The sequence below is a fragment of the Alligator sinensis genome, unplaced genomic scaffold (genome assembly GCF_000455745.1).
Source record: "Alligator sinensis unplaced genomic scaffold, ASM45574v1 scaffold1322_1, whole genome shotgun sequence".
NCBI lineage: Eukaryota > Metazoa > Chordata > Crocodylia > Alligatoridae > Alligator > Alligator sinensis.
Genome location: NW_005842116.1, coordinates 1684920 through 1704550, shown reverse-complemented (window position 1 = coordinate 1704550; position 19631 = coordinate 1684920). Strand labels below are relative to the sequence as shown.

At 48.3% G+C, this 19631-nt stretch overlaps 1 protein-coding gene across 19 annotated transcripts in view; it reads left to right on the top strand.

Annotated features, from left to right (window-relative positions):
- Positions 1 to 19631, top strand: part of NFASC (neurofascin) — a 152314-nt gene that overhangs the window by 61397 nt on the left and 71286 nt on the right. For 12 of the 19 annotated variants that reach the window (XM_025205524.1, XM_025205525.1, XM_025205529.1 and 9 more), the window contains 6 exons: positions 4388 to 4405; positions 6833 to 6938; positions 7422 to 7618; positions 8413 to 8535; positions 9482 to 9652; positions 14672 to 14722. In XM_025205524.1, coding sequence (XP_025061309.1) covers positions 4388 to 4405; positions 6833 to 6938; positions 7422 to 7618; positions 8413 to 8535; positions 9482 to 9652; positions 14672 to 14722 — 666 coding nt within the window. The remainder of the gene's footprint in view (positions 1 to 4387; positions 4406 to 6832; positions 6939 to 7421; positions 7619 to 8412; positions 8536 to 9481; positions 9653 to 14671; positions 14723 to 19631) is intronic. The other 7 variants (XM_025205539.1, XM_025205530.1, XM_025205543.1 and 4 more) reach the window with 3 other exon arrangements.

Below are 19631 nucleotides of genomic sequence, written 5' to 3'. Positions count from 1 at the left end.
TTCCTGCCCCACAGGTTACTCCTGTGTTGAGGCCCCCGATGGCAGGCATGCCCCTGACAATTAAGAGATGCTGAAGATGTGCGATACGAGCAATTGCCATGGATACCATGTCCGGGGCGCTCCTTGGCGGAGCAGAGAATCTCATTAGTAGCCTTCTCAGGCAGACACTGTCATCAAGGAGCCGATAGGCCTGGTCCCAGAGGGGAAGAGGAAAGTGGGTTATCAGGAAGGTTGCATGTAGAGCTCTGCCATTTCTATCCCCCTCCATCAGGCCTTTTTGGGTTAATTACTAGACAAGGCTTATATTTTATTCAGGAGGCCAGGAGGTGGCGTGCAGAATGCAGGGTAATAACGCTTCTGCTGAATAATCTTTTTTGTCTCACCAGCGCTTTGAAAGCACGTTGGCTTCTTTGATCCTTCGGATGGGGAGTGTGGCCTATGGTTAGAGCGTAGCACTGGGGATCAGTGCTTGCAAGCTGTGCCGCTTGGGCTAGCGATGTAGTGTCTTTGGGCCTCAGTTTCCTCCTGTGTTGAAGCAGTAGTGAATCTGAATATTTTATTCTGTTTCTATCATTTATTTTGTCTTTTAATGTAAACCACCCTGAACTTTCTTGGGCAAAGAGCAACATATACCTCTAAGAATTAAATACTAACCACCCCCACTTCCTCGCAGAAGTCGTCATGACTGTAAAGTGCATGGCCATCATTGTAAAAAATGATATTGGTCAGGCCCGATTGCAGGCGTTTGCACGCGTACCAAGGAAGAGTTTTATTTTGTGCACGCAGTTGGGTCGTGTCAAGAACTTTAAAGCCCTTTCAGAAATGTAAGCTTCCTGCAAGGAAGCAGGGGCAGTGCAGCCAAACAAAACCTAATTGATTTTAAAAAGAGCTTCCTGCTGCTGTTCCTTGTGCTTTGAATGGAGGAAGGAGTCATTTTTGCCTAGTCAAGTGTAATGTGACCTTAGAAAAGTAAAGAGAAACACTTACGGCTTGCGCTGTTCTTGGAAGAACATTAATGGTCGCAGTGCCCCTTCTTAATGGCTTTCTACCTCTGCCCCACCTTCTATCCAAGGCACTTGCAACGCCTTGTTAATACAACTTGATCCTCACAGCGTGCTGTGGGAGGTAGGAAAGTAATATTGTCCCTGTGCTTTAGATGGAAAAATTGCAGTGGTTTTAGGTGCAGCTCTTTAGCATTACCATTATTTTTTGGTTTGTCCATTGCCTTGGTACTTAGGGGCTGCTCAGAGATAGCTGAATGCAGCTATACAAGGAAAACTCTCTCTGGGATGGTGGCAATCCAGTTTTGTCTTGCCAAATAGTTAGACACCACCATGGTGAGCTTTCCTAGATGTTGACTTGGCCCACATAGCTAGGAGCAAACAGCGCTAGAAGCATCCTCTCTTGGCACATTATAAGCACTTTCTCCGACATAATAGTTCTGCTAGTGTCGATGGTTCCTAAGTGACCTGTCCACGCAAAATCTACAGCAAAGCCAGGCTAAGAGCCAAGGCTGATCTCCCTTCACGGAGCCATTCTCTTCCTTCCCCCTCCCTACCTGGATGGTGAGCGTTTTCTTTTCTGCCCTGGTCTGCGCTTGGTTTGAAAGCAGAATAGCAGCAACCAACCCTTCTTGCCAAAGCTGCAATGCAGACGGGGCCTTGACGAGACTGCGTGAAGCTAGAGGAAAAGAAGCAAAGGGAAGGCCATTCCTGGGACAGGATGTGCCCGTCTGCCCCGACTTCTCTCTCTCTAACCAACCCTGTGCCATACTGTGGACATGAAAAGCGTGGCTGCTCACCAGAGTGACCTGACCCGCGCTGCAGGCAGAAGAAACCCAAAAGCAAGAGTGTCCCAAATCCAACACTGCCAACTCCACCGCCCCACCACAGCCAAATTTAGAGGCATCAAGTGTAGACCCCCCGTCCTGCAAGCATCTTAGAGATGCTGGGGAGTTGGGTTTTTAATCTCCCTTTTAACCCAGCCGGGGATTGAATCTCCCCAGCCCTCTTGTGGTTGCCCATTGTGCATCGCTGAGACTGAACTAATGAATTCATCACTTGAACTTGAAAGGTTACAGGTTTTACTAAGGCAAGCAGGTGGCGCATAAATAGCCACAGCTGCTCCTGGTTTGTGCTGGGCCCCGATAAATGTGCAAATTACAGGCGCTCCAAGCAGATGAGCTCTGTGTACCACAAACCGCGCAATCTTCCCTCCTCCACGGAGATTAGCTGTTCTTACAGGTGCACGTTTGTGCATGGTAGCAAAGCTCCATAGGGGTGGGAAGGGGCCTTGATAATAGATTGGGATGCTGACCCCTTAAGCTCCTTGGCGGAGAGCACAGAAACAGCTGCTTGTGCGCAGCCGGTCCAGCTGGAGCTTTGTAGAGAGAATGGAAGGTGGAGGCTTGGGAAGAGCGAACACATTTCGCTCTGCAGCCTTTGTAGCAAAGAGACGGCCGTTTTCTCTTGCGGTTAGGGTGAGGGGCAGGGTGTGGGGAGATCTGTGCTCTCTCAATGGCTCTGTTACTAACTCTGGTGGGACCTTGGAAGAGCCAATCCCCTTATGCCTCAGTTTCCCCAGTTTCTAACCACGAGGAAATGACCCTTCCTCTCTTTGTGGTGAGTCTTGTGAACACTGGTGTGAGTGTGCACATTCAAAGCACTCTAGAAACGGCACGTAGGATGTTAATTGATGTCTTTGGTAACTGGCTGCTTTAGAATAGAGCTGTATCCCAGCACTTAGAGATGCTTTAGTGTCTTCCAGTTGTTCAGTGACGCACAGCCCACGGTGAATTAATGGACCAACAAGGCTACCAAGAGCTACCGAAATATGGCTTCTTTTTAATTTTTTACCTTGCCCGTCTTTTCCACCTTACAAAAGTTTTACCTTAAACCAGAAGAGCATCAGGGAGGTTTTTAGCTGTTAGCAACAAGAGAGGGGCAGGGCAGGGTAACCTCACGCTTGGCTCCACTCTCCAGCAGGTCTTAGCAGAGCGCGGGCACCTTCAACCTTAAGGATCTGTTTAAATAGCTACAGAGAGCACTTCAACCTCTCTCCTGATCTAGCCCTTAAATAAACACCAGGACCTGAGAGCACAGGCTCTGATGAAAGGCTGATGCTGTGTTATAAAAGTGCTTGGGCTCATCTAGGCTCACTGAAAAAGCCAAATCAAGTCTTACGCAAACCCCACCTTGGTAATCTGGTTGCTTGACAGCTGGCACCCTGTGATATGCCCAAGGCCAGCGGTGCCAGCTGCACCTGACTGTAGCAGCAAAAACTTTCCTCATCTAATGTGATCCATACCTTATGTTGCAGAGGAAGGAGAAAAAAAGCCCCCTAGATTTTTGCCGTACTGACTTGTTGAATGAGGGTGAGGAAATTCCTTCCCAACCCCAAATCTGGCCATCAGTTAGATGCCCAAGCACATTGGTAAGGTTCACCAAGTAGATATCTAGGGACGAGGTGTTCTCTGTAGCACCTTGGAGCACGAGCCCCCTCTCTCTGGTGTCCCATCTCCAGCTGTGGCCAGTCTCTAGTATTTCAGAGGTTGGTAACAGGAAGAAGAAAGCCCAGCAGAATACATATGGCCAGTTGTACATCAGGGAAAGATATTCCTTCCTAACTCTGGCAGGTGACTGACTGGAGATGTCAAGAAGATTTGATGATAGTCACTGTTTGAATTCAAAGCCGCTCTTCTCACAGATATGTTGAGGACAATCCTGTTTGCCCTTTGGGAAGATAGTCAAGTCGTAAAGTTATGACGCAGAAAAGGAAGCACGTTCCGTAGATCTATTTCTGTCCTGTATTTCGAGTGAAGAGGTAGGAGGGATCCATCCCCTACGATCTTGCCGCTGGAATAGCTTAACAGCTGCAACCAAGGAGGGTATAAAGCATCTGCGAAACCTGAATGTTTTCAAATGAACAGGTCAGACCCTCTTGCACCCACGAGTGTTAAAAGAACCGACCAAGGCATTTGCTGAACCACTAATATTGATTGTTAACGAGTCCTGGAAAGCTGGGGAAGTTTCAAAGAGATTCAGTATTGCCAGTATCTTTCACATATGTTACACAAGGATGACCCAAGGAGTTATAACTGCTCAGCATGTCACTAATCCCGTATTGGAAGCAAAAGGCAGGTTGAGGTAGGGAGGGTGATCCAGTCCTGGCTGTGAAGTATGAGAGGCTTTGGGAGGGGGGCGTCTCATGATAAATGAAGGTGAGTGGGTTAGAGGGCATTTTACAAGGTTCACTTGAAAATTGCTGTGTTTTGATACGTATGGATTTGTAGTCCCTCCTTTAACCATGTAGTAATGTGTGCGTGTCAGGTCACTTGACTAACCGCTTTGCTTCTTTCTTTATTACGCTGACACTTTGGAACCCACAGGAAATATTCAGGAAGCATGTAAGTCCTATTGCCGTCTTGTCTTTTTGATATATTAGTCACTGCTTCCGTCTTGAAACAGGGTATAATGGCTCCAGCCTCCACCGCTGCATGCAGCACTGGGCACTGACTGATGCAAAATGCAGTTCAAGCAATTTGTGCATGGCTTGTGGAGGAGAGGCAGGGTATTTATAACACACGCACGCATGCACGCACACACACACGGACTCAGGCTGGTAAAGCAGAGTCCATAATGAAGGAGGTGACCAGATCTTTTAGGAGCATGAGCTGATCTTTGTGAGCAGGGAGTAGGGATAATACACCTGCTCCCCCCCACCAAGACTGGTGGCCTTGTTGGCCATCGTCTTGTTGGCCATCTGCTTTCTTGCACTGGCCACCCATCCAAGACTTCTGTAAATAGTTGAACAGTTTGAACCCAGTGACCCCAAGGGAATGTACTTTGATCTCACCCGTGTGTGTCCATTGAGATTCCGGGTTTTCCACCAGAGCAGGGTCTAGATCCTGACTTTAAATTGAGACCAACAAGTGACTGGAAACCACTGCCCAGTTTGCACAGGTTGCTCATGGCTCTCGCAGACAGGCAGGTTCACCAGGTAAGTCAGGGCTGTGGTTGTGGGTGCCGGCTAGAAACAGCTGACTACTTCCAAAGCAGCGGTTCTCAAACTGCAAGTGGTGGCCTTTAGGGGAGAGGAGGGGCCCTTAGCAGGTTTTCACGCTGGTTGTACCCACCCTTTTCAAATCATCTCCCACCAGCACACGACCATCTCCACCATTTCCTTCCCACTGCTCTTCTGCTTCCACCCCAAATCCCTACCTCTCTAAAGTAGCTTGTTTTTTTTCCCCCTTTGGCAGTGGAAAGCTGATGCCTTGGGGTGGGAAAACTGCCCAAAGATACAAGCCCCAGGCATATGCAGTGTTTCTTCTGACTTGTTGCCTGTGCTGGCAGCCTTAAATCTAGCTTTGGGAGGAAGTGGGGGGGTGGAAATACACTCCAAGGGGTATGATGAAGTTGTTAAGATCTCATAACCTAGCTGTGCTCCTAAGCAGCAAGGCTTGTCCTGTCTTCTGGCACTGTCAGAGGGAGGTCAGAAGCCAGCCAGCATGCTGGTGTCAGCTTGGCGAGGGACGGAAAGCGTCTGCTGTACTCTCTCCTGCATCCTGCCTTTAAATTCTTCACCTGCTCTCTGCTCCCTCCGACGTGGGAAAGCAGGTCAGAGGGATCCAGGCTCAACTTAGCCTTAGCCAGCTCTTGTCGCCACATCTGTCATGTGGAGCAAGGAAGCAAACTAAGATATACAAAGACGCTGGCAGAGTAGGTGTGCTCACAAGCATCTGCTCTGAAATGACCTTGCACAGGGAATGGAGCAGAAGAGACGATGGAGGCAGAGAGAGGTAACCTTCAGGTATCCCCTGCTTTGAGGGGAAAAGGGGCTTTGACTGGAGGGGAGGCAGCTCCCAAAATGGTAACCCGTCATGCGGGAATCGTGCTGTAGGGAAGTTTGGGAACTGCAGCGGTAGGGAGATTTCACTTCTGCTAAAGCTGCTGGCACGTGCCAACAAAAGGACAGCCTCGCAGCAGGAGCACTAACTCTGCAAAGAACTTATTGCCAAAACTGTAGCTGGCAGAGAACTGTGTCTGTTCTGCTGACCTTGCTAAATAATGCACATGCTTGTCAAGACCTGTTTCATTTACTGAATGAGCAATAAATAGGATCTCTTCTCCTACCTGCTACCAGCTCCTGGGCCTTAGAGGCCACTTCATCCTGGTGTGAATCAGCATCGTTGTTGACTTCAGTAGGAAGTGCGGAGTAACAGCTTGCTCCTGGCCTGGCCATTGGCGAGCTCATTAGTGTCCCCAAGCCCCTACGCTTGCACTCTCTTTGTCTGTACATGGAAGTTTTCAAGCCCACGCCATGTGTGTATGTGACCAGGATTGCTTTTTGCAAGGGCTTTATGCAGAGCATGAGTGTCTGTGTCCCGTCTTTGAAAGTGCTTCAAGTGTCACTGTCCTGTTCGTAGACTTTCCCATAGAGACATGTTTTTTTAATATTCAGTTCCTGTCTGATAGTCTGCCAGCAGCAGGAAGCAGCGCCTTGAAGCTCGCTAATCAAGCTAAGAGGCCAAATGGGACATAGGTGATGCCTCTCAGTCTGATGAGTCCCCTCAACCAAGCCTACAATTTGAGATGTATTATGAACAAGAAATCCAGCCAGAGATGGGTCCTAACTCCCAGCAGGGTCCCTTAGCAGGACGTTGCGGGAAGGCCTTTGTCCATCGTATAGACTCATAGAAAATGAGGGTTGGAAAGGACCGGAGGAGGTCACATCTAGTCCAACCCCCTGCTTAAAGCAGGGTCTTCCGCAACTAGATCAGCTATATCAACTTATCATTTGCCTCATTTCACTTTTCTGTCTGTGTGCTTTGCAGTGCCTCAGCCCCCCACAATTATAAAGCAGTCTGTGAAGGACTATATAGTAGACCCAAGGGATAATATCTTCATTGAATGCGAAGCTAAAGGGAACCCCATTCCCACGTAAGTGCCTTTTCAGTTCTTGCTACTTGATGTTCTCCATGTGGAGATGTTGGCTAACTTCAAGTTTAAAAAAATGAGTTGGTTCGAAAAATGTTCTTGGACTGGACAGACATGCATCCGGGATGCTCCATACTAAATCCTTTATGGTGTAAGTACGTGGTTAGTACGTTCCCCTTCAATGGAGCTGTGCCGATTTATGCCGGTAAAGGGTATGACCCCTTACGTTGCATGATATAGCACTTTGCTTAGGAGTTTAAACATTGTCCTATGAATACGTAGTTTTAACATGAAAGAGATAGAGCCAAAGCCTAGTCTCATGAAGGTGAATGAGAGCTTTGCCCTGGTAGATGGCAACCCAACTTCATGCCCGCATTGTGACACAGAACAGGGAACGGGTGGCAAGTTACACTGCAACTTTGCTGCCACTGGGAAGGGTCTTGGTGGCGTGTGGTTATAAAACCAGTGTGTGTCCAACATCTGCAGCTTTTCCTGGACCCGCAATGGGAAGTTCTTCAATGTGGCGAAGGACCCAAAGGTGTCAATGCAATACCGGTCAGGGACGCTGATGATCGACATCCACAGCAGGGGGAGGCCGGAGGACTATGAGGGGGAATACCAGTGCTTTGCCCGCAACGACTATGGGACAGCGCTCTCGAATAAAATGCACCTGCAGGTTTCTAGTGAGTAACTCAAGTTTGTCAGTCCTGTCTCCAGGAGAGTGCAGGCAGACCAGAGCCTTGGGGAGCCCGGGATTAGGAAAGTAGGCAGTGCAGGTGGCATGCAGTTTGTATGGGGAAGAAATATTTCACCTGCCAAATGCCCCACCTTGCTCGTTGTATTACTCAGCTTTGCAAAAGGACTCGAGATGTCGGATGGTCATTAGATGCTCACTGGCTGTTCAGCCTTTCCTTCTGTCCTCACCACCACCCCAACTCCCTCCAGGAGACCAACCACAATGCATGTCTCCTATTTAACAGAGTAACTCATGTTGTGCCCATCACCATGGCATCTGGGCACATCACACCCAAGCCTCAGTTTGTAGCTGATCACAACAGGCGGTCACAGTACCAGCTGTTGGATACGACAGGGCAGGGCATAGTTGTGAGCCGGAAGAACTGGGTTCTCTTCCCCTCCGCATCACTGGCATGCCCCAGGGACCTTGGATAAAGTCCCATGCCTAGGTTTCCCATCTACGAAATGGAGGTAGTGACTCTTGCCTGCCCTACAGGAGCCTGCTGCTGGGAGGTTTGCTTTATCAGTGAAGCTTATAAAACACTCAGGGAGGGAGACGGTGGCCTCAGAGAGCAGGGAGGTATATGCCATCCAAGCCTTGCAGGGAATGCGTGCATATAAAAATAAAATTGCATCCAGGTCGTTCCACTGAAACCAGGCCGAGCCCTGTGAGGGGGCGGGGGGGATGCGGCTCTCTCCCAGCCTGCTCCGCGGAGTCGTTCATGCTCTTGTTTTATTGCAGAGTCTCCCTTGTGGCCAAAGGAAAAAGTGGATGTGATCGAGGTGGATGAAGGAGCTCCCCTTAGTCTGCAGTGCAACCCACCCCCTGGGCTGCCTCCTCCCGTCATCTTCTGGATGAGCAGCTGTAAGTCGAGACGGCAGTCAGAGACCTAGACCCCCCTTTGAACCCCCATTTCACTGAAGGGAGACGCTTTTTGGGCCATATGCATTTTAAAGGAGAAGACCAACAATTTCCTTACATTATTACAGCAGAAAAGATGGGGGGGTGTTATGATTTGTGGCAAAGATCATCCATTCTCAACCTGCCCCCTATTCTGTGATACACAAGATGGTTGGAAAGCTCCTCTCATCTCCCACAGCATCCCGTGATCCTTCGTGTATCCAGGGAGGGAGGCAGGAGCCGTGGGAGAAGTTTGGCCATTTTGTGGGTTTACAGCTGTAGGTCCGAGCGAAGGCTGCATGGGAGGGGATCACCAGGGATCGGTGCAGGTGCTGTAGGGCTGATTAAAACTTGGGGGGGAGGGCAACATGGGTGCAGAGTGGGCTGTTGGTAGCTGCAAAGGGGTCTGAGAGCATACCAGGACCATGAGCTGCTGCTGTAAGCAGCTGCAGATCTGGCTGGCCATAACTGAACTTAGGAAGAAAGCTTTGGGCAAGTCTCCTTCTCGAACACTGAGAAACGCCTACATTAGCTGCAGGCCTGGCCCCAAAATCCCTACCGTCCTGCGGCATGAATTCCACTGGGATGTAACGAGGGCGTGTTAACCGAGTTGGCCCGGGAGGGCCCTGTGCATCTGTGGGAGGGGTGGGGTGGGAGTCTGGCATCCTCTTTAGAGCTGCCTGCATTTTCTTTATGGAGTGTTTCATGCTTGGCAGCAAAGACAAGAGCCGGTTGGCACTCAGCAGCTCTTCTTGGACTCCAGGGACGCTGCCTGGTGCCAGCTTCAGCTGTTGGGGTGTTGCGTCCTCCAAGCGCCAGCCAGCAGACGCGTGGGGGTTTCCAGACTGATGTGTTGGGGACCCGGCAGGCCCGTGGCTTCTGTTTCTGAATGCCCTCCTCTCTCTCGCAGCCATGGAGCCCATCCACCAAGACAAGCGCGTCTCCCAGGGCCAGAACGGTGACTTGTACTTCTCCAACGTTATGTTGCAGGATGCGCAGACCGACTACAGCTGTAACGCACGCTTCCACTTCACCCATACCATCCAGCAGAAAAACCCCTACTCCCTGAAGGTCAAAACCAGTAAGTGTCACCTTACCTTGCCTCTCAACCTGGGCCTTCTTTTTATACTGCCTGCCAGGGCTCCCTGTGGACGTCACTGTGCCGGAAACATGGAGAGACGGAAACCTCCGCAGCTCCGAGACCTCCTTGAGGGGGAAAATTCTGTCTGCGGTGTGCAGAATAACACGAGGAGTTGTATTTGGAAGTAAAGTTAGAGTTGGACCAGTAACCCCCAGGCAAAGGGATCTGTTATTCCCCGGACGCCTCAAGACTTCAGCCACTGACCAGGTGACACTGGCCTAGAATTAATGCTGCACCCGTATTTTTCTAAAGGACCCCAAAAAAGAGCTTCATAAAGATGGGAAGTGTCGGCCCTCTATAGAGGAGCTTGCAGATACAAAACTGCTTGATAGGCAGATCTCTCTGGCATTTTCCAGGCTTTGTGTGTGACAGATAGCCTAGGTTTGCTCCAAGGTCTGGGGCCACGGAGAAGGTTCTCTGCTGTGGACCTTGGGTATTTGTTGCTTTGTTTTGTTTTCCCGATTTATATTTTAGCTGCAGCAAATTCTGAGTCTGAGTTACTTCAGGAAACTATGCCCTGGTGCGGTAATGGCCCAGGGTGGCTGGGACTCCAAGGCGGTGGGTCCTTCCTCTTGGAAGTCACCCAGCCTGGTCCCGACAGCCGGATTCCCCCAGGCCCAATGCAGACCTGTTTCAATAATGCAACCCCTTGAATTTCAGCGGCGTTTCACTGCTTTAAATTGAGCCCATGGTTCCTGGTTAGCAAGCTGGGAGGCGATTGTGCTTGCGAACACGGAGGCAACTGGCACCTGTTGTCTCCTTAATTAACCCACGAGCCATACAGAACAGTTCTAAATTATTTACAAGCGATGAGCTGCACTTAAGCGCCAAGGCTCCCGGCGTTACTAATGGGAAGGCTTACCTGATGGAGTCGTCACGATGGCATTGGAAGCACGGACCGGCTCACAAGTGACCTCGATTTCAACCCAGAGAAGGGCATCCTCTCTAGGGGGGCAAAAGGAGCACGTTTATCATTCACTGTAGCTGCAGTAATGAGAAATCTCCTGAGAAGAGATTGAGGCTGGAGTTGGGCAAGCTACAAACCAGATTATGACTTTAATCTCATTCAGAGTCCTTTACTGACTGCAAAATCCCTCCCCTGCTCCTGTGATCTTAGGCAAGCCAGCACTGCTTGATTTCATCCGAATAGTCGTTGTGCTGTTCGCTGTAAGGGATGTGCGTCTCTGCTAGCTCAGCCGCAGGAAGGCATGGTGCACCTGCTAGGGCTGGGTACTAGCAGTCTCTGCTCTGGTCTAGGACATTGTCCTATGAAAGGAGGAAGGTCTCCAAAGCTGCTGCGTTTTACCTGGGGTCTGTGGGAAGGAAGCTTACAGAGAAGACCTTGTCCTAACTACCGGTGGGCATGGGAATCTCGAGAGGGTAACTCAGGTCACATTCAGGACAGAGACCGTATTACTCCAGCACCCAGCACAATTCGAGTTGAGGCCTTTCGGTGCTGTCTTAACCAAATCCTGATAATTTGTAATAAAGGAACAGCTTGTCAAGGTTAGAGGAAATTGCGGGGCATGGGAAATCTGTGGTACCCCAGTGGAAACCACGAGACCCCACTGCCTGGCTGCTGGAGAGCGAGCAGTGCCAGCAGGCGACCATCTGAGCAACCCGTTGCTCTGTTCTGCCACCTGTTTGCTGAAACGGAAATGTCCACCGTGGCCTGGTCACCTCCGAAATGTGCGTGCGGATTCTGTCCGTCCATGGGCAGCATCCGGTCCTAGGAGGTACCTTCAAGGTTGCCACCCGCAAGGGCATTTGCTGCCATGTGCCAGCAGGCTGCGGGCAAACAAAATCCCCTCTGAAGCCCTTTCATCCACCTGTGCCCAAGAAGGCTGCTATAAACTTCAGGTGTTCCCTCTCTCTCTCATTTGTGTTTTTAAAAATCATCAGTCACCTTGTTTAAAAACGATACCCGAGGCAAGCTCCACGGTGCATTAATTCAAGAGCAAGGAGCTTAGCTGCTCCCTGTATACATTTACACTGTGGATTCCCTCAGTTGGAAATCGGCCTTAAGACCAAAGGCTTCAAACAGTGATTGGAGGGACACAGATTACAAGCGCAAGGAGGCACAGTGTTTGCAAACTCTTGCAAAGACCAAAGATTTCCAGATCTAGCTTGGAGAAAGGAAATAGCACTGTAAACAGCTTTACTAGGCTATAAAAGTCATGGATGGGAAGCTTTTGGCTGTACACCATCGGGGTTGGGAGCAGGGTCATATGCTCAACAGTCCAGCGCCTTTGCTGTGTATTTCTGTTCTCATTAGCAGTTGCCTTAAATTGAAGGATGGCAATTCCAGGCCGAACCTGTTTAATGTTACACCTGCCTGCATAGCTTCACATTGGGCCTTTGTCTCGGTTCCCTGTCGACAGACTCTGCATCGTTACTCCCTGCTGTCCACTTGCTTTCTCGATTTAGCTTCTCTGGTCCAGGCAGACTTTCCTCCCTTTATTTCCCCCTTTCCTTTTCTCGGCAGCTTGGCAGTCTTTCCTGCAGCCAGCAAGGTAGGGTCTATTTGAATGCTTCCACGCTCTCTTCCAAGAACAGCCAGCAGATAAGGGAATTTGGAAGAATATGGAGTGCTTGGTACACATGATTTGAAGGCCTTTCCGCCACGGTGCGCTAGGCAAGCAGCCATCCAATTAATTGCAAGGGGGGCTGTGTTAAAGAAACATTTACTATAGCCGGAGAGGAGGAGCAGCGTTGCTTTCGGAGCGGTACCGTGCTATGACTCTTGAAACTGGTGGCGGCTGTTTGGAGCTGTTGCAAAGCGGGTGCGAAGCACAACCCAGTGCGAACAGTAGGGCCTGATTCTGGTCTCGCAGCACTGTAAATTAGGAGCAACTCCGTGAATTCACACTGGCACAAAACAGGGTAGGAGGAACGCTAGACAGCGTGCTGCTTTCTTCTAGACCTGTGCAAATCACAGGGCCAGTGACTGATGCAATCGAGATGGATCCTTTGCTGCTGGACAGGAATACCCGCAGATCATTCATCTGATCATTACTTGTTCATGTGCAAAGCGGGGCAAGTGATGCAAATGTTTTTCCGCAGGTAAAGGGCTGGGCCCAGTTGGTGTTAGGGCTCTTATGTCTATTTTATACCACATAAGGCAGGATCCCGGTTGTCTCAGATTTAAAAAACAAATCCCCAATTTTTGGTTACAAAAAAAAAGTAACCCCAATCCATATCTTTCCATAATTAAAATGAAACACCGCTATATATAGATCTCTATATGAGTGATGTTTCATTTAAATCATGGGAAAACGTGGATTCGGGGTTACCTTTTTTAACTAAAAAGTGGGGATTTTTTTAAATGGGAGGATCCCTGCACATAAGGAACAAGCCTGATGTAATCATCACTTGATAGGAATAATCTACTGATGAATTGTACTCACCCAGCTAAGAAGTGGCTACAAACATTAACCTGCGCACTGTAGCTATTCTTCATCTGGATGCCTCTAGAGCAACCATGCTCTTGGGTCTTTGAAAAGGTTCATTAAGGCTGATGTCTTTCGGCTTCCAATTATACCAGCCTCTCTCTCAGGTCTGCCTTTGGAAACGTCTGCTTTATTATAGCATGCAAATTTGACCCCGGGAGCCCCTTTGAAGGCCCTTATGTAGAGTTTGGACTGAAGCTTGAATTTTCTGGCTGTTTATAATGATAAATTCTCCGTCCGCAGCACGTTGAATGGGGATGACTATATTTGTATTTTGTCAGGGTGTTCAGCACTCTCTGCTCTGTAAAATGGTTAGTCCAGCTACTGACAAATTATGACAATTCAATCTTCATTGTTCATATTCCCTGTATAAGGGAAGAAAATCTCCCTTGCAGAGTGTCGGCATTCAGCAGAAAGATGCACACCAAGGCAGGGCTTTGTTTTACTACAAATCTAACTCAGCTTGATTCACAAAGATCTTGGGCCTCCATTAGTTCCTTGTAACCCTTCTAGAAAGGATAACCTGTGCTGTTGATGTGTTTAAGCTTCAGGTCAGCGACCCGTCTTGTAACCAATGTACCGAGGTTTTGTAATGTTCTAAAAGCTCCCGTTCGATGGCTTACGTTGGGATGTTTCATGCCGAAATGTGATTATTCTGGAATCTCAAATCAGCATTTAATAAAATGCACGCTTGAAAAATCAAGAGGCTGGATGCTGAGGTACTGTACATCCGCCTAGCCCAGGTTGGAGCTGCCGTGGATCTGCCCTGTCAATCGGTCCATCACCCGGCAGCGCTGTAATGCCCATTAGCATTCTCCATCACATGTGGGTGCTGAATTGCGATGATTGTCAGGCAACGAGGGATGCAATGCAGCTGAATAGCTGACATTTTGTACGAGACACAATCCGCATGAATATCCTTTTAGTAACAAAGGGATTTGGGAGCTGGTTATTTTTAAATCCTGATTTGGGTTCATCCTTATTGTGCCTTTCTGCGTGGTTATCCTGTCACATAGCTGTGTCTAAACTGTTTTATGCTGGCACAAGATAACAGGAACACATTTCCCTTATCGTCAAGAAATTAAGACCAACTAAGCTACTTTTCTCAAAACTGAACTGCATTTTTCCAAGATACAGAAGCTGTCCTTGTACCAAACAAGAATTAAAACACTTTTTTGTGGGGGTGAAATTTTAGTTAATATTTTATTTTTATCCTTTGATTTAATTATACGTCTTACAGGAGCAAAACCATCATCCCCTTCCCCCCCACCTTTCCTTTGAATTAGTGTCTTATGTTACCGTTTCTCTGTCCTGGGCTCCTGCTCTTTTTCAGAGTATTCATGTATTTCCGTTGCCAACCTGTGTTATTTTGATGTTCTTGGGAAATGATTTCATGACCTTTGTTCTTGTTGCGTTCCTCCCCTTATTTGCGTTCTTCCATTTTTGCCTGCCGCTGCTCCGCGCATGCTTTGTCGCATTTGGTGCGCTCATGTTCTTTTGTTTATTGCAGAGAATCCCCATAATGAAACGTCCTTTCGAAATCACACTGACATGTACAGTGGTGAGTCGACACTGACTTCTGGAGAACTTCACGTTCTAACCCCTGTGTACCTAACCCAACTTACTCTTGTGTTAACACACACACACACACACACACACACACACACGACGTAGCAGGCCCGTGAGACTGAAGAGGCAGTTGAGCTGACATGTTAGCCCTTGACTGTCATGTGTGTACACTGCATGTGCGTGTCTGTGTTCCTGTTTCTCAGTTTCTACTTATACCATGAGTTGCACAAAACCTCCATGTAGCAGCATGCAAAAAGAATAAAAAGCATCCTGAAATATCATATAGGATGCAGGTGATTTGCACGTTCAAGACAACCTGTTACCTGCATGGGCAGTGCTGAGCTATAAGAGCATTTAGATTCATGGTTTCTCAGGCCAAAAAAAAAAAAATGCAGTTTGGCCAAATGGAGCGGGTCCCCTGTGGGCTGGATGCAAGGCTCCCCCCTGCAAGGAGTGAAAGCCTGAAAAACAACACCTGAGATCTCTCATTTCTCTCCATTCAGAAAGACAAGCGATTATATTTGCAACCAAATATAAGCATTGACTGGAGGAGGGAAGAGAAAGAGGGGTTTTGTTTCCTGAAACGCTTAGCGGTGCATTTCTTTGTAGTGCTGTTACGCGTGCATTGAATGTTTTCTGCAGGTTCTTTGTGTGAGCAGAAAAACTTCCTCTGGAGAATACAGTTGTTGGGGAAAGCCAGCACCATCCTCATGAATTATGCTTTAGATGTACGATCGTGTAGTTCCCCAGGGCGCGATGATCCCCCGGAATAGATTGAAAGTGTCATGGAAGTGATATGATAATGTAAACATCAGCTGGGGGGGTGGGAAGGATTTATTTCGTTCAGCGGGGAAATGGAGAGGGATGTTTGCATGAGGTGCAGGAAACTAAGTCATAACAGAAGGCCGGCAAGCCTGGGCAGAGGAATGCCGCGGCTCAAGTCGGGGAAGGGCGCAGCACGAAGGCAACGGGTTCGGTGATCCCCGATGCCGGTGCAGTCTGCATCCTTCCCTTTCATTAGACAAGTCACAGATGAAAAAAACCGCCAGGGCAACGAGATCCCTTTGTCCTGAAACCTGAGGAGCGCTTCTCCTTCTCTTTAGCCTTGTTCCTGGATAAGTCCCATTGATGCCCTCGCGCTTGGGAGCGCGGAGGAGATATCTGGCCTAATGCATGGTTTTAAATATAAATATTCTTGGTGCTTTTGGCCTGGGCTTTTGTCCAAACCCCCTTGCCTCAAGTACTCGCTGCTTCTGGGCTCTTTATAGAGAAAGGAGTTTGTCCTGCGGGCCTTGGGGAGGACCTGCTCCACACTGCTTGAAACTTTGCAGGATTTTCTTTGCATTTTGCCAGGCAGCTGAAGTCAGGAACAAGCCCCTGGAGAGCCCATTGAGACGTGGTCATTTCTGCCATGGCTATTGCCAAATAAAACGAGACGACCCAGAGTAGGTTCTTGTCTTCCAAAGACTGTTCTCTCCACTTTTGCAGAGAACATAAGAAAGGAAAGGGAAACCTCTCCGGGTCACGGGGATTGTCTGGAACACAAACTTTTTCTCAAGGACTGTTGAGGGGGATTTGGTATATGAGAAACCAGGTCCTTCCCCCTCCTCCTGGCAAGTAGCAGAGTCAGGTGTGCTGTGCATAATTGAAGTCAGGGATGCCCTTGAAATCAGAGAGCAGCGCTGGTGCCTGGCACAGATGGCTCTGAAAGGGGATCACAAGTGAAATGAGCTTCAGCAGAAGTTGCACGGTCTGATTCAGGGGTGGAGGTAGAAGGCGAGGACTCCTGCCTGCTTGTGAGCAGGTGTAAATCTATAAAAGTAACAGGGAGAGAGCTCTGTGGGGACCAGCCCTTGCATCTTGCTCGTCCTCAGTGGCCAATAAAGCCAAGCAAATGCTGCTTAAACAGACGTCTGCATTTCTAAGTAGTTCCCTTTACGATGCTTTTGCCTCCTAGAACAGCCCAGTGAAAGGGGAAGGCAACAAGATCACAAATAGGGAGCATGGGAAAGTCAATCCTGAATTCCTCGCTGGGTGTCCGCGTTTGCACAGGAGAGCCAAATGGAAAAGACTCGCAGGTCCTCAGCTCTGGTGTCAGCGTGGCGGAGCTGACACCCATCATCCAAGTCCATCTGGCTTTTCCCCTTCCTCTCCCCTCATGTTCATTCTTATGGTCAAAATAAGGCTTCTCTCTTCCAGGCTTCTGGGTAGACCGGTTTCCACCATGAAAAGGTGTATAGGGGTGATAGATCCTTCAGGCAGTGGAAGCAATTTCTACAGGGAGGTCTTAGACCCTTGCCCCCAGGTGCCCATTTTCAGCGTGTATGTGCCAATTTGTGCACCCAGTTCTGGCGTCTCTGGGTGCCAAGCCCAAATATCCTCACTCATGCAAGAGGTCTCCTCTTTAATCTGTGGGATTCCTTGAACAAATAAGGGCGATGTATGCCAGCCCAGTCAGTAGATGGGCTGTTGAGCCAGACTGTGCACCTCGCCGTAGAGGTTCGGGATGAACCGTAGCTGGATTTAAACTAATAACCATTGAGGTAGACAAGGAAAGTGCATGTCCCCTGGTGCTGCAGTTGTGCAGGCAAGTCCACGGCTTGGTGCATATTGTCCCGCATTCATCCCGACCCAGGCTAGAAGCTTTGTGTTCAATGGAAATTTGGAATTTGAAGAATACAGCAGAAATGGAAGGAAAACCCCAACCCAGCCCCTTTGCCTTCCCTCAGTCCAGATTGAATTGCCTCTTCTTTTTGGAAGAACTTGTCCACAGAAGCCTGACGTGTAGCGGAGCATCATTTCTTCTTGATGCCTCTGTAAATCGCATTAACGGGTTTTGCACAGGGGTGGAGGAAGGCAGATGCCCCATCATGTTCTGAATGCCTGGACATTCAAAAGCTGAAATCCTGTCAAGTGTCTGTGGTCCGGGCTCAGCCCTCTCGGCAGTTTCCTTCTGTTGGTACAGCGAAGAGAAAACGTGCGGAAACAGGGATCATGTAGCAAGTGGCCAGGTGTGCGTACGCACTTTTATAAAAGTAGCTGGAGGCTTTTTTCCCCCCTACCAGCGATCTCCACCGGACGTAAGCAAGCCGGAGGCAGGATCTCAGAACTCTCTCCCTTTTATTATGATTCTGGGTTACGTCTAAAAAGGTAGAGGGTCTATATTGTATTTTCCAGTTCTAGTTCAGACACGGCTAAATTTATACCAAAGGCACCTTCTGAATCTTTGGCTCGTTGTGGTGAAACAAATAGGATCAAACAATCATGGGGAAACTTCCTCCGTATTTGGGACAAAACTGCCGTAAGGTTTTAGCGTCCTGTAATCCAGCCAGCACTTGTGACCTTCTCAGTTAAGCTCAGATAACAGGGGCATTTAAAATCTGTTTGTGTCCTTATCTAGAAAAAAATAAAAGAATGAAATAATAAAATGCTTAGCCTGGTTTGTGAAGCACTCTCAACCCTGTGAACTCTGAATGAATTACTATGAACATCCACTTACCAGCTTTAGCAATTTCTTATCTTTAAGTGAGGAATTTGACTGGAAATAGTAGAATTCTTTGCAAGCCCAAGAAAAATAAAAATGTTAAAAGGTGGCTGGCTTTCCAGCAGGTCAATAGATGCCGTTTCTGAATATGTGTACGACTCCTATTGTACAGTAGTTTCTTACCAGAGATGCTGTGCAAGATGATTCGCAATTTAAAAATCTCTAAAGTTCAGATAGGAAAAAATGAATGCCTTTTAATGGCACTGCCGCATGTAGGGGTGTGCACACTGGAGATAAATGTAGCTTTTAAACTACCCTGACCACACCTGGATGAGGTTCATTTTCATAGACGAGGAACAGCAGCGAGAGCAGAGCCGGACAGTGAGCAGAACCCATTTACGAGCAGGACCGAAAATCCACTTCCAATGTATTTTTCCTCCTTTGTTTCAAATGCAGGAGTGAGGATTTTCTAGCTATCTGACAGAGTCCTCCTCCCCACTCTCACCACCCACCCCCAGCTCTCACACATCCAGAACTGGAATTGTGTCCATCTTGAAAGACATCTGCCTGCACCCTATTGTAAATGGGAAATATTTATCAGTAGCTGCCTGTACAAAAATAGATCTTTATTCTGAAGCATGCAAGGTATTTGTAGGGATCTTTTAAAAGAACTGGGCCAGGATACTAATTTCTTTTCCTTATTTTTAATTTTCATCATTAATATCTGGCTGGTAAAACTGGCTTGCACTGCTGCTTGATTCCTACTGGCGTCTCCCTGGATTTTGAGCAGGTTCATTGTAGAAGTGAGATTTAGCAGCCTGCTCAGACATGTACTGTACGGTGGTTACTGGTTTAAAAAAAGAAAAAGAGCCACTGTTTGCTTACTCTGCAGTGTCTGACCGGCTGTATTTCCCTGATCTCTATGTCACAAATAAGAAATAAGTGCAAAAATAATGTTGCTTGGTGCAGTAGCTGGAAGTGAATACTGGTATTTTTCATGCCAACCACTGCGTTTGCAGTGTAGCCTGCATACAGTAGCATTGGGTTGGTACTGCTGAGCTGTTTTATATAGGAAGTAGAGCTTATCAGGAGGTAGGGAAGCACAACACTGTGCATCAAGCACAACACTGTGCATCAACTGCATTGGTGAAGGTACTGTTTTGAAGGTAAGGTCACGACTTGTACATGGTGGTAATCCATTAACCAAGTAATGGACTAACACTCTCACCAGCATTTGTTGGTCATTAATCATTCATCTGTTGAACGTCCATGTGATGTGTGTGCAGCTGCCTGGTAGACTCAGAGCCACTTGGGAAGCTATGGTTTGAGCTGTCGGTATTTTCCTGTTGAGGGGCCTGGTCACACAACCTTTCCTGTTGAGTAAAGGAGATGGATGCCATAAATGAACTTCCCCTTC